We start from the raw sequence: 15,108 nt of genomic DNA, 5'->3' as shown, positions 1-15,108 counted from the left end.
CGTACACTCGCTGTCAGAACGCTGGCGTTATCAAGAGCGGCAGCAGTGGCGAGTGTATTCCCCGTCGCGCTGTCTTTGACGTCAAGGCAAACTAGGGGCGCGAGAACAAAGCACACGCGAAACCATCATCCAACTACCTAGCCTTCGAACCCATCGCAGATTACCGCCGCTGCCGGAGTAGAGACGAGATGCGCACCAACCAGCCCCGTTCCCACATCCTCGTAGCGCGCGCGCATTCCCCGCCCCCCCACCTCACGGGCACTCCCTCCCCGCTTTCCTCTCTTCCTCGCACGTGAGGACACCGACGCATCAAGCCAGCTTCCTTCTTGGTTCACCCTCGCAAGCATTCACTTCCACCTACAGAATACGGAGCGCGGTGGCATTGTTATCGCAAGGAATGGAACATTACGAAGATGCCGACGCCAACGACGAGGGCGGAAATTTGCCTGGATTGTCCATGTAATTGCTATCGCAATATTAAAATACGGTCCACTCACAGCTCCTTCGAAGTACAGACCCTTGGGATTGACCAGGTCCGTCTTTTCTATCCATTCCTGAAAATAGCAACACAGCGAGGGCTCAACTTACCACTTGAAAAGCCTTTGGCCAGTAAAATTACCACAGTGTGGGCTCTTAGTGACAGTAATGCAATTGATCAAATTCTAACAATAACATTTTCCTTTATATACAAGTTTTTCAAGCAAAAATGTTGGATTTCGTAATGTTGGGTTATCAAAACGTCACTGCCCATATGAAATAAAGGCTTCATATAATTTTTCGGACACTCCAAAGATCACGAGATGCGACCTATAGGGTGAGACTTACCGGATTGAGGTCAACAGTGAGAAGCGATGCCATCTTAGCAATACAGTCGTAAGTTTTGTCGCGATTGATATCCGTATTCTGCAATAAAATACATGGCATGGTGAATAGTGCCTTCTTCAGCGCTTGAATGTTTGTGCTAATGAATGTAAAGGCAGAACGACCGATAAAAAGTAAAAAAGCGCTGTGATGTCATGTGTATCGCCTTGGGCAATTAAGGAAAAGTGGATAAACGAATAATCAGCTGTCCTAAGCGAGTCTTTATACACTAATGATCACTGATGTGAAGCAACAATGTTTAAAAGGGTTGATTATTATATTACACCAATACTAGAGACATGTAGTCGTGTACATTTAAAGTGCTCTGAGTTTTCAGATGTGGTTGGTGTTGGATGAATGTGACTGTTGGGCAGATGTTCATTCAGGCCAGGTTTGGGTCAAGAGGTAATTGTGAGCGAGTGAGAGGTAACTTTAGACTTGAGATTAGAGATCTGTCTTAAACCACATTGTGTTCGATTCAAAACACAAGAAAGGAGCGAGTGCAGCTCCTTCATGAAAATGCTGCAGATGCGCATGTGTACTTACATAAGCCCACGCTCACGCTTCATGTTCCTGCCAGGTGCGAAGATATGAGGAGTGCGAATTGTGGTATAAGAGACACCGTTTTTAAGACCTTGTGTGTGTTAAAAACGTGACAATTTGATCGAAAATGTTGTTGAAAATTTGATATTGGCGATTCACGTTAGGAACACGATGTCACCACATGCACACGTGGTACAAAATTTTGATGAGGCGAGTTTACAGACGCAATGGCTAAAAGTGTCCTTGTAGCGTAAATGCTGTTAGATGATCATGTCGGCTCTGTGCTGCCTGAAGGAAAAATAGAGGCTGCGCGGCGTAGTGTACGCTGTATTCTATACGACTGACAAGATATTTGGTTGCAGTAAACATTGTCCGGTCCTGTGGTTACTTTGATGTATATCAGATTGGAAATTTCACGGATAGACAAACTTTGAGGTTGTGACATTTTGTCATTAGATGCGGCAGTAAAAACGTCAAAAAACTCAAAGGTGCTACGTGGAATTTGCATATTTTAATTTGTTTATATTTGGATAGGCCAAGAAGCATGCACAAGCAGAAGCGGAAGATGTACGGCTGAGTTACCATTCCACTTGGAAGAATATTTGTTGTCCACACGTTCGTGCGCATGCAATGCGTCTTTCAAAAATGTTCTGCACGTGAGAGCAGTGTAGGTTTTCGTGCAGACGCATTTCGAGGACGGACGAGAAAGTTCTCGTTAGACGACACAAGTGAACACTTACATTGCTCGCTTTCAATGTAATATACTTATGATAGCAGAAGCGGAAGACGACGCACATCTTGAATATTCCCTGCAAAGAATCGATGACAAATAGCGCTATAAGCATGCGCATTGCCTCAGAAATATTTGTGGCCATTATAAACTACCAGATTTCCGATCAGGCTCTAGTAGTCAAGTTGGTTCAATAAAAACAAACGGCGAAGGATTCGTTCAGTCACCATATGAGCCATAAATGCTTGCTGCGGTCTTGCCAAGGAGATAAGAGGTACTAGGTATTTGCTACGATACGGCGTACGCGCCCTAATGCACGACTTCGGCCATTGCGTATGTGCCAATTCTTGGCTAGTCAATCCGAATGCATACTTGTGAATGGGACACAAAGGGCTGGAAGCCTGAACTGTATTAAAAGATCGCCTATCATGCCAGGGTTCGTTTGGCTGCTGCTGCTTGCCACCGTCTGCTGCTTGGTCTGGTGGTAGCTGGCTGGATATATTTGTAGATATACACACGAAGGTTATATATGTGCCGAAAACAAATACCATCAAACGAGCATATACAGGGTGTTCCAACTATCATGCACCAAGATTTAAAAATACGCAAATGCCACGAAGATGGACAGAATCAAGGCAATGTAGTTTGCCGTTGCTTGGAGACACTGAGATTATTTTTTCCATTGCGACTATTTCCATCAATGGTCTGAATCAATTAATCAACTTCTCAAATATTATAAATAAATGAAAAGTGACAAATTAGAATGATGTAGAGGAACATGAGAAATGCCCGGTATGTCTTTCTGTTGCTGAATACGTGCTACATAAAAATGTTTTTCGGAGCGTGAAAGAAGCCCGCGAATACACGCTAAGTGCCTCGAGCGGCCAGTCGTGCGGCAATGTTGAGTGATCTTACCGTCATATTTCTGATATTAGCAGATATTCCTCTTTCACATGCAAAAATTGGCGAGATCATTAGTTTATAGTTGCATGTCTGGCAGAATACCTGCAGCTTACTTTGGCTGTGGGGTGCTGTATTGAGCAACATAATCACACCAATGACACTATCTTAATATGATTAAAGAAACATGACTTCATCAAACCAAGTTGACTTCCCATACAGACGTTAAAAACAAACAACCATACGTGGAAGAGAAACTCAAATTTTAATTACAGTAAGCTAGACGTGCGGGATCTATTCTCGGAACTCTTTCTGTCTCTCTTAGCATTGGCTTCTAAGTGTAATAAAAAAGTTGGAGGGCACTTAAGCTTTGCCTTTAGGAGTAGAACTCGATAGCATTTAAATATGTGCGCATCCATGGCAGCGGCGGCGCTCGCGGTACTGGGGAAACATAAAATATAAGAGAACCAGAAAGCTCGCCTTCGTGCATATCGTTCGCCGCCAACGTTTCCCGGTAAACATTACGCTTACGTAAGCAGCAGTTGCCGGGAAGCGTGAGAAGCAGTCAGAGATCTTTGAATGCTGTCGTGTTCCACTTTTAAAGGCGAAGCTGAAGCGTCCTCCAAGTTCTTTTTTTCCCCGCACGGCGGGATCCAGCGTTGCCGCGGATGGTTGGATGGATTTATGGATGGTTGGACGGGTGGATGGATGCTGTGAGCGTCCCCTTTGAAACGGGGTGGTGGGTTGCGCCACCAAGCTCTTGTTATTATTTTGCCTAATGTCCAACCTTTATTTTTGAGAAACACACAAATACAAAGAATGCCAGGCATCAACCTTTTTGAAGCATTACTGGGAGCTCTGTTTCTGTACGTCTCCGTTGTTTGTGGTCTCCCTACTTTTCTGCCACCAAACCTCGAACCGCCTCTTACTAATCTCTATAGCGGACATGTTTACTTTCCCTCCGCTATCCCTGAACCTAAGGGCTTCAAGGAGGTCAGAGGAGCCTAGACTTGCAGCTGGGTAGATTTGCAGACTTGCAGCTGGGATGCGCGGAGGCGAGCGCCATCTGGATGGTGTTGCAAGTAACCGAGTGGGGCGCGCCGCTCCCACTAAGACAGACCTCAAACGGCCGCCGAGTAAGGGGTTTGAGTTTCCGCGCAACATAATTATGTTTTCTCGTGCACTGTACATCAAATCACGATCTGACGCTATCATGTCTATAGTTTGTATGTAAGTCGTACTTTTCGAGTCCTCTGGTGCATTTTACATTGAGAAATTCAATTAGCTCACTAATGCTTATGCGTCACGTGGAGGGCCTTTATGGTTCGGGATTATATTTTTTTCTAACGGACAACCCCACTGACGCCGACTCCGTATTTCTTGCGAGATGGGGGCCGTTAACGCTATCGCGTAAAAGCGTTGTATATTTAAACGTTCTGGAGCTTCACGATGATCAGAAATACCTACCTTCTGGAACATCTTCGGAGTAAACTTGTACTTGCTGATGATTGGAAGGAAACATTTGTCCACCATGGTGGCGGCCACTTGCGCCCCTTTTGCTTTTTGAACGATTCCTGGAAGTGTCGCGGAAGTGGGAGGATAAATGAGGGCCGCGAACAAGTAGTAAGGCCGGGCGGCAAATCACTCAGAAGTTGAAACTTTACTGCATGGCCCTGGTGTTCTAATCGGTAACACAACGGAGAATCGATAGTGCCGGTGCTGAGAGCGCAGTAAACGATGGTTGAATTATTTACACAGTTAATAATCAGCAGTTTCAAGAGCGTGCTCTAACGATCATTGTAAAATAAGGTTCCACATGATACATAAGAAGGCTGTATTCATTTATCGTGTTTTGTAACAGGATTTGCAAGATTGCTAGAGAAATGGTAGTGGAATAAATGTCTGATACCGCAAGCATATGCCCGGCGCAGACCACCTACGGTGGCCAATTGCCTATGGTGTGGCTCGGCCGAGCTCGATGACGTAAGTTCAATCCTGGCTGCGGAGAACACATTCTGGTGGCGGTGAAAAGCAAGACCGCTCGTCTACCGTGAATTGGCAGCATGATGAAGAACCACAGGTTGTCAAAGTTACTGTGGAGTCCCCAATTTCGGCGCGCCTTATAATCAGACTGTGATATTGGCACGTAAAACCCGAGAGTGTATTTTATTTATTTGTGCAATTTTGACAGCTGCCCTTCGGGACCCAAGGCAGAAGTGGTTAACTGTGAAACAATAACCATCACGAGATAGGGATGTGGGACTGAGTATGGTGGAAGGTAAAAAAAAAAGAAATCAGTTATGCTCAAGCGTATTCAAAAGCTATTCGAGACTGAATGAAAGCGTTTGCACTTAAGGGTTACTAAGAACAGCGAGAACATGTATCAACATTTACCGTTTGACCAAGTGGCAAGAAGTCTATGAGTAAGCGAATGGCAAAAGTACAGAAAAGGTTGCAAAATAGCCTATCAATTCTGCGATAACAGAGCATGCGCCGCCGATTTGACGCAAAGGAGACGATAAAAGTAAGTTTCATATTCCACATGGTCATGGAGAGAACTTACAAATGTTTGGGCATTAGAAAAAAAAATTGTCGTGTTGAAGCTTATGTCCCACTCTGCGATAATTGCGCGCAGAAAATTTGGCACATATTATAGTCAAGCACACAGGTAAAATAATTTTAGATACAAGAATAAAGCACCTGCATAAAACACTAACAATGTAAAGAAATTGCAACACATAACAACTGAACAAGTGCAAGATGTTGAAGAATAGGCAAGCAGAAGAATTGTAGTAAAAAAAGACAATTACATCGTGCGCCTCTCTGTGTTGCAAAACATAAAAAAAGTCGCGCCAATTGAAATTTCATCTCTCCTATGTTTTCTAGGACAGCAGCTAAACATGCTTAGACATTACATAAAATTGTTAAACCTTCTGGTAGTGTATTCCCCTCCGCTAAAGTCATTAGAAAAAATGAGTCGCGTTGTGCAGAAGTTCGCGTTTGTGGCAATAAAGTAGTCATGTCGTGCTTCTGTCTGGTGCGGCTTGATCAGTTGAACTGCATGCAGGCGGCAAAGTCTTGTTTTGTGCGGTTGGTTTATAATGTTCTGCATCATTTGTAATTGGTCATACAAACCGCGTGACTGGAGTGCCACCAGGCTAGTTTTATTTCGGAGCTCATTAACAGAAATATTTTGGTTGTAGGCATTGTAAGTAAAAGGAATGTATCTTTTCTCCGCTTTCAGTGTAAGCCAACTTTGTGTTAAAATACGGCTCTCAAACGACGCCAGTATGTTCGAGTAATGGTTTCACTAACAGTGCGTAACTGAGTAAGATAAGACAGGAGCGCCGACACTGCTCGTCTGGAAGGGACACATTATGAAACGCCGGCTCCTGCTTCACGGCGAGTTCGCCAGACGGCGCTACGAATGATGAAAAACTCTGCAGCGGACAGGCCGCCCAACAAACCGAAGGAGCAAAGGCGGCACCTGCTTGTCACCTACTCTCGCGCGGCACCTGCTTGTCAGCTGCTGCGCGCACGCCCTGACGCCTGTAGCACGCATAACTCTTGCGGTTAACGGAGTGACGTTAGCAGGAGAAACAAGTCATATATATCACTTTACTTAATTTATTTTATACAGGCCAAATGCAGGGCACTTATCAGGTGGCCTACATGGAACTTTACAAGGCACAGGAACAGAAAATAAACAAAGAGGGAAAGAAAAACTATAGCAAATGGTAAGGCGATATAATGGCAGTTTGAGTGGTCTCAAGCAATGACAGACGACAGCGAGAAGAAGCCTTTAAAGCAAAGCTGACGTTTATCACTCTTTTTATCTGAGCACGCATCAAGTGCTAAGATGCTTCGCTTGCTTCTTTGTTTCTCGCGGTGCTTTTCGTGTCGCCCGGTTCTTCTTTTGCGAGCAGAATCGCCACATTCTCACTAAACATAATAATTGGAAATTCCTGCCAGTGTTTCCTCCTTATTATTTCACAAGAGAAGCTCTGATTATGTGTCTGCATAACTGGGGGAAACATCTCGAAGGCAAGGCTAACAATTTACAGGGCAGCCAGCCCGTATTTACACTGGCTAACCTCCTTGCCTTTCTTTCCCTTTCTCTCTCGCTCTAAATTACGGCATGTCTCTGGACAAGGAAAGGCACCTACACTGTGTGTAGTTGCAGAGGAATTTAAATTGAGTTCCTCCCGTCTTTCCGCATTGGCGTCTTCTGGTTCCTCCTGGCATTCAGCATCATTTAGCTACGCCAGGCTTCCCTAAACAAATTGAAGGAACTGCTCCGCTTCGAAGTCGAGACACTTTCTTTAGGTCTACTAGGACACCGCCTTTGTCTTTGCTGAAGTAACTATCAAAAATAAGCTGCTTCTTGAAGTGTCGCGCACATATTTTGTCCATTGCTTTAAGCGCTCGCTTATTTCAGGAATTTTTTGACGCCACTGGTGCAGTAGTTGAAGATGAGATGGCGAAGCGAAGAGCGTAAACTTCTCACGCCTTTGCCGTACACCCAGATATACAGCCGGGAACAAAGCACCGACCTGTTGCTCAGTCTCTTCACGCACAAGTATCAAGATACCTTGTTCCGTCATGCATGAATAAACATACTGCAGACATGGTAAACAAAGCGAGGAAGACGAAGATTTCGCACCTTCGCTTCCGCGCAGACGTGGAGGAGTGAAAAACAAGCACTTCTGTTGGGTCTTTTTGTACAGCATCATTTATCGTCTGTTTCCTCTAAAGACATTTAAAGATGTTTCGTATGCGTGCATAAAAGCGGTACCGCCTGTTTATTTGCGCTTTTATTATTTGTGCGCATATATTTTTTGTGTTTGATAGCTGTCAAATTCAGACGGCCGAGGGTCTACGTTTGTAGCAGACGACACGCTCTGCGGGTGCCGCACTGCCCGTTCGGCGCCGCCGTCGCCGCCGGTCTCCGCCACTCAGCGCATGCGCACATGGAAGCAAGCTGTTGATTGTTTTCCACGCGCCTCGACAGATGGCGCTACGCGATGTATAATTTGCGTTGCACGGTTTGTCCCGAGCGAATGCGTTGCGCGGCGGCGTAGTCGGCGCTCCTGTTTATCTTACTCCGTGGTACAACCACAACATCCCAAACCACCCTGACCGGGAGGGCCCTTTTGCGTGGCGCAAGGCGTTAGTAAATAAAATTTGAATTTATCAAAGTAAAATTCGTCAGTAAAATCATAAAAAACGAGTTAACCGCACCCCAAGACGGGATAGCGTCGGGTTATAATTTGAATATACGAGAAAAAAGCCTTATAAGCAGCCAGGGATGTTTGAGTGCTATCGTGTTTCACTCTTAAAGGCGAAGCTTAAGCGTCCTCCAATTTTTATAGTGTTTTGCTGTACTTTGCTTGCAGGCAACATTTAGAGGAATGTTGAAAACCGAGCCTTTCTAAGTTTTCATCGGGCCCCATGAGGCAGAAAATACAGTGTCGGTGTCAGCGCCAACGGCGTCCAATAACGATATCGCGTTCCACTCTTAAAGGCGAAGCTTTAGTGTACTCCAAGTTGTTGTATGATAAACACAGACGTAAATGACACCTGACGCAAAGAGACATTTTACAACCAGCGGTGACTACCTTACAAAGTGTCATATGTCTTCATTATGTCGATGTGTCATTTTGTGATCCGTGAAACCCTAGTACACGCCCAAAATTTGCTGTCTTTTTTAAGTTCTGCTGATACAATGTACAATATGTGAGCGTTACCGTTACGCATTCTGTTAATGATCACGCCAAGATATTTGAATTTATCAACTATCCTAATTGCAACAGTTTTTACGCTTGAAAAGTTGAGAGCAAGGAATCAATCGGGTACTCCTATACCACGGAGAAAGAATAACAGGAGGCGAAACTCTGGGCCGGCGCCAGCGCTTGTCGTCATAATGTCACGCTGGGAGAGGAGGAGACCCGCTGTAGGGTGAACTAAAGCCCCTATATTAAGGTGAACGTTGGCGCAGCGCCCATTTCGGCGACGGAAGGAACTACTTCCCTCGCGGTCGGAGTTAGGGAGCCTACATGCAACGCCGTTTTAGCGTGGTGACAGCTTTTGTAAGGGTACTTGCCGCCGCCAGCTAAATTGGCAGGTTAATTCTGGGGCACCAAATGGCGTAAGACCAGCCGACAGACCACATTTCCCGCAACCCTTGGTGACGTGAAATTAATTGACTTCTTTTAATAAACTCTGGCCTCAGCAGCAAGAGGCAAATGGCGCGTCTGAGCGCCGTACACGGCACGTCTACGTTTTAGTTAAACAGAGTAGTAAGGACAGTCTTTATTACAGCACACTTCGAAAAGCACCCTTTATATATTATGTACAAATGGAAGGCAACGACAATGCTTAATCCAGTTCACATTCTTGGCGTGAGGCAATCCTACCACGAGCACGCCATCGTGCCTTATAACTTGTTGCTTTATATGTGTCGCACGACGTGCAATAGAAAAGTGGGTTTGATGTGTTAAAATAAAAGGAAAAGAGAACTGGGTTATTAAAGATGTATGCAGGTTTCTTGTGCGCATTGGCGCAAAACTAAATTAAAGAAATTTAATAGATCACGTGCCAACATGAGTACATCACAGCGTGACAAAAACAGGCAGAAAGACTGGGGACCAGAATGGCTACACACCAAATCTGGCGGTAAATAGCGATCAAAATGTTGGTGTTGTCAACACCCTAAAACGTCGTTGCATGTAGGCTCCCTAGTCGGAGCGGTGCGCGCGGCCGCGGCCGCGGTCACGGAAGAAAAAAAAATTGCTCTCCGACGGCGCCCGGCGTCGTCTGCTACTGGCCGTTTGCGCTGAACTGTTTGATGCCGCAAAAAAAATTTGCGCCAGCGCGGTTTGCACTCAAGCGATAAACTACCTATAGACTGTCATGGTATAAATATTTTTTTCAAGATTTAAATTTAAGATCACATGCTTTTTATGCGGCAGTAAGAGCAAGAAACTAGAGCATTTGAAGGACCAGACGATCTGCGATCATAGCCAGGCGCCTATGGAAAGAGCAGACGATTTGCAACCATACCCATGCGCGTATAAAAACTGCACTTGATGCTTTTCCAAAATTTTCGGCATAACAAAAAAAAAAAGTGGTCGCAGTTTCACCTGAAAGGCGAAGCATCAATTGCGATAGCAAACTTGTAGAGAGCTATACGGAGTAATGATATTAGCTTTATCAGCTGTATAAACTTGGACATGCAGCAGCATCGGCAACACGCAGAACTGTTGTCGACGCCATCGGCGTTTTGCCCGCGTTCGCTCAAAATGCGTGCGGCGTTGGTGACTGTTGCCGGAGCCTGTGATATAAATAGGCACTTGGTGCCGCAGCTAAACGTCGCCTCCCTTCCCTCCCCCTCCCCCACGGCTTCTCGCGCGTCGGAAGAAGGTGCGTTTGCTCTACATATATGGTGATTGTAAAGGAGAAAAGAGACGCCTACTTCTGCAGCCCTTAAGCGAGCACGGCGCGGAACGCGCGTTTGTTCTCCGCCGTGCGTTCACTCCCCGTGAAAGACGCGCCCCTCGCGCCCTTTCACTCGCACATACAGCGTTCGGCGCGCGGCGACGATTTCTTCTCCAAATGACGTCATACGGAACCTCACGGCGACGGCGACGGCTACGGCGACGGCGACGCCGACGGCAGAAATCTGCTTTTGAGTGTCCATATAATTGCTATCGCAATAAAACGAGAATTTGTTTATCTTTATCATCATGCACTATAAAAAGTACTAATCAGAGTATGCGATACATAGCTACCTTGCGGGGAAACTAAATTTAATTATATTTCTGCGGCATATTTGGGAAGATGTGGACAGACGGAACAGCAGAGTAGATAGAGCACAGTCTGCCGCTCGCTTCGCGCAGTCAGAATCATCGCTTCTAAGTTCTGCAGTTCCTGCGTTGCTCCTCTACGATGTAAGTGTTCGTTGTGTATGCGTTTCATGATTATCGAAAATGGGGCACCGATGCTTCGTCCCAAACTGTAACAGCGCATATAAGTAATGCGCGGAAAACGCTCGAACTTTCAAAGCTCCAAATGACGAACGCTTGCAGGAATGGGTGAGATCTAAAGAAAGCGAGGATCGAGAACTGACGAGAAACGACAACGTCTGCTAAAAACATTTCCACAGCGGAACGCTCAACGGGCGTAAATACTACGCTGACCTTGGAGGCGCAGTCTTCCCTGACCAACCGAAAAAGTCATTGTTGCTCCTTGGGGCGGTACTGGACGGTCCCCGTCTCATGGCTCTCCGGCCAGCTTAGCGAGAAAACGTTGTAATAGCTGCCGTCTCGATTAGCGACAGGCATCGCGTTCAGCTAGTGTACTCGAGCTGTAGCTACCTAATGCAAGGGCGGCGCACCGGCATCAAGCATCCGCGCGCGAGCAGACGACAAGACCGAGCGACCGAGCCCCGCGCTTGCCGCATCCCCTGCATCACTTCGACAAACCGTCACGTTACCATAGATCAGGCGTCCGGAGTTTGGTAGGGGGCGCTGTCACGATGTCCGCCACCGCACTCCAGCGTGACATTACGATGACGCCCAGAAGGAGCCGAGTTGCGCCTCCTGTTATTCTTTCTTCGTGTCCTATACGCACATACTGTTCTTGTTTCACGAGTAAGAGTCAAGCCAGTGAATAATCTTTTTATTTCTTAGTAGACATTTTAGTTTTACTAATAAATTCGTTTGAAATGCGCAATAAAAGTCTTTTTTGAAAATCTAACAAAATTACGTCAACTTGCCTTCCTATATCTTGCGCTGCCACTCGTGTGGAGCAATTGCGTAGCAATTTAGAGGCCGCGCTGAAACCTATGTTCCCTCTCGATGAAGGAGTGGATATCTTCTACAAATGTGCTGAGATGTTTGCGAACGAAGTGTTCAAGTACTTTCCTAGAAGAACACTAAAGTGAAACTGGCCTGTAGTTACATACATAAAATTTATGACTGGATTTGTGAATTGCAATAACTTTGGCCAGCTTTGAGTCGATGGGAAGCTCTCCTTTTTAGCAAGCTTTCGTCGTATATAACGCAAATGTATTATGATGACCATTCAACGCAACTGTAAGGAAACATGCTTGGTAAGTCGTCTGATCCAACAGAATTGTTTGTGTCTAAATGAAGCAAAACCGATAATATGCTTTCTTCACTCATACGAGCTCAGGAATATGCACACCTGCACCATGGAAATACGCGATTGTCTGTTACCTCCAAGAAAATTGAAAAGTATTAATTCAATGATTCGGCAATGACAGAGCTGTAAGTGTCGGTGGTATCGTTGATCTTTATTTTGGTTATTGTGTCTTTAGTTCCTGTAGCATGTGTTCACAACTTACATGTGTAGCAAGAAACATGCGAACCTTCACGTTATTATTTACACAGTGTTATTTTCTTTCGCCGTTCTCTACAAATTGAGGATAAATTACGACAACATTTCCTGATGATCCAGCGGGAAAGCCGTTTTAGGCGACGTTGCATTTGAACAAATTCAATTGTAATCCATGTGTTCTTGCTTGTTTACCTTTGGTACTTTTTCGGCCCATATTTACAGATGCATAGGGGGCCGATATTTTTACACTGTACCGACCGTTTATATTGTTACAGTGCCTCAAAAGTAGCGGAGCGGCAGCATCAGCAGCAACAAAAACATTAGGAGAGCAGCGAGGAAGAAAAGGACGACGTGCATTACCGGCACCCACTTGCCCTACGGCTCCCTGCAATAAACGAATTCTACACACTCCGTAACAGAGTGGTGGAGGTGCTGGGTACTGCACGTACCGAGCACTGAGCGCAAGATAATTGCCGACCAAGTTCAGGAAATGCAGCACAAGGGGGTAATTCAGGAGTCCGCGAGTCCCTGGGCTGCACCTGTCATTCTCGTTAAAAAGAAAGATGACAGGTGGCGATTCTGTGTTGATTATCGGCGGCTAAACAACGTTACCAAGAAAGATGTCTACCCACTTCCGCGTATAGATGATGCCTTAGAGTGCCTTGATTCGGCTTCTCACTTTTCTTCTGTCGACTTGAGATCCGGCTACTGGCAAATCCCGATGCAAGCCGAAGGTAATGAAAAAACGGTGTTCGTAAAACCCGATGGACTTTTTGAATACAATGTCATGCCGTTCGGCTTGTGCAACGCTACCGCCACCTTCGAACGATTCATGGATACTATTCTGCGAGGTCTAAAGTGGGAGATATGCATGTGCTAGCTGGACGATGTTAATATTTTTGGGCCCACATTTCACGACCACAACACGCGTCTCGGTATTGTACTCAGCTGCATACAGAAGGCTTGTCTTCTGCCCAACTCCAAAAAGTGCCATTTTGGCGAGCGCCAAGATTTGGTGTTGGGACATCTTGTCAACAAAGACGGCATCAGGCCTGACCCTGCGAAGACAGAGGCTGTTGAAGCATTTGAACGACCTCATTCTGTCAAACAAATTCGCAGCTTTCTAGGGCTCTGCTCCTATTTTCGGCTGCTCATTCCTCAATTTGCTGATGTCACTTTTCCTTGACAAGCCTCCTGCACAAGAACGCCGCTTTCGAGTGGGCACCTGATTGTTATGCTTCCTTTCGACAGCTGAAGTTTCTGCTGACGCCGCGACTGATCCTCCGACACTTCAGTCCTTCCGCGCCAACAGAAGTCCACACAGATGCGAGTGGTGTAGGTCTTGGTGCTGTTCTGATTAAGCGCTTGGATGACAAAAAACACGTCATCGCCTACTCAAGTCGGTCATTAAGCAAACCCGAGCGTAACTACACGGTGACTGAGGAGCAATGTCTTGCTGTTATTTTTGCGGTGCAGCGATTTCGGTCGTACCTGTATGGGCGTCCCTTTCATCATTCGAGACCATCATTCAGACCATCATTCTTTGTGCTGGCTCGTAAATCTTCGCGATCCATCTGGGCGCCTTGCACGATGGGCCCTGAGTCTGCAAAAGTACAGGTTCACTGTATACTACAGGAGCGGCCGACGACATGCTGATGCCGATTGCCTTTCCCGGATGCCTCTCAGTATAACGAAATGCGACGCCGACAGTTTCGACCACCTCATCGCATCCGTACACCGTGTTTTCCCTGATGCCATAACCTTCGCAAGAAAGCCACGGGATGACCCAAGTTTAGAGCTACATTTCTCTGCCTTGAAAGAGTCGACATAATGTGGTTCGATGGACTGTTGTATAAGAATTTCTCCGCAACAGGTGCAAGGTTCCTTCTGGTGGTGCCAGAAACCCTCCGCTCTTCGGTATTGCGCGTCGTGCACGATGATACAACTTCAGGTCATTAAGGCTGCACGCGGACACTCCATCGTGCCAAAGACAAGTTTTACTGGCCTCAAATGCGCTAGACCACGGAGACATACGTACCCACTTGCGCCGAGTGTCAAAGTCACAAGAGACCTACTGCAGCTCCAGCCGGTTTCTTACAGCCTGTGGTGCCACCCAGTTCCCCCTTTGAGCAAGTAGGCATCGATCTCAAAGCACCGTTCCCCGTTCTTCCACAGGCAACCGCTGGATTCTAGTATGTGCCGACTACCTGACTCGGTTCTGCGAGACGGCAGCACTACCCTGTGCAACTGCAGGCGAGGTTTCACAGTTCATGGTGCATTGCATTATACTTCGGCATGGTCCCCCTCGAGTGATCATTAGCTACCGTGGCCGTCAGTTCACAGCTGATGTTGTTGAAGAACTTCTACGTTTGTGCGCCTCCAACCTGCGACACTCAACGCCTTATCACCGGCAAACCAATGGTCTGACAGAACGCACGAACAGAACACTTGTGAACACGATTTCTATGTACGTAAGCTCGGACCACAAGAACTGGGACGAAGTATTGCCGTTCGTCGCTTATGCTTACACCACCGCGCAACATGAGACCACTGGATACAGTCTGTTTTTCCTGCTTTACGCTTGTCCGCCGAGGTAGATATTGGACACTATGTTTCCTTTTGGTAGTCACGACAATGCTTGTATCGCGGCAACTCTCTGCCGAGCGGAGGAGGCTCGGTGCATCGCTCGATTACGTACTCTACCTTCACAAAAG

At 46.3% G+C, this 15,108-nt stretch overlaps 1 protein-coding gene across 1 annotated transcript in view; it reads right to left on the bottom strand.

Annotated features, from left to right (window-relative positions):
* The window catches only part of LOC119441586 (uncharacterized), a 31,517-nt gene that overhangs the window by 12,038 nt on the left and 4,371 nt on the right, over positions 1-15,108 (bottom strand). The window contains exons 2-5 of the mRNA XM_037706196.2: positions 4,502-4,608; positions 2,145-2,213; positions 826-903; positions 498-554 (exon numbers count right to left, since the gene is read on the bottom strand). Coding sequence (XP_037562124.2) covers positions 498-554; positions 826-903; positions 2,145-2,213; positions 4,502-4,608 — 311 coding nt within the window. The remainder of the gene's footprint in view (positions 1-497; positions 555-825; positions 904-2,144; positions 2,214-4,501; positions 4,609-15,108) is intronic.

Source organism: Dermacentor silvarum, chromosome 2 (genome assembly GCF_013339745.2).
Source record: "Dermacentor silvarum isolate Dsil-2018 chromosome 2, BIME_Dsil_1.4, whole genome shotgun sequence".
Taxonomy (NCBI): Eukaryota; Metazoa; Arthropoda; class Arachnida; order Ixodida; family Ixodidae; genus Dermacentor; species Dermacentor silvarum.
The sequence above is the reverse complement of the archived record's forward strand: the minus strand, read 5'-3'. Positions and strand labels throughout refer to the sequence as shown.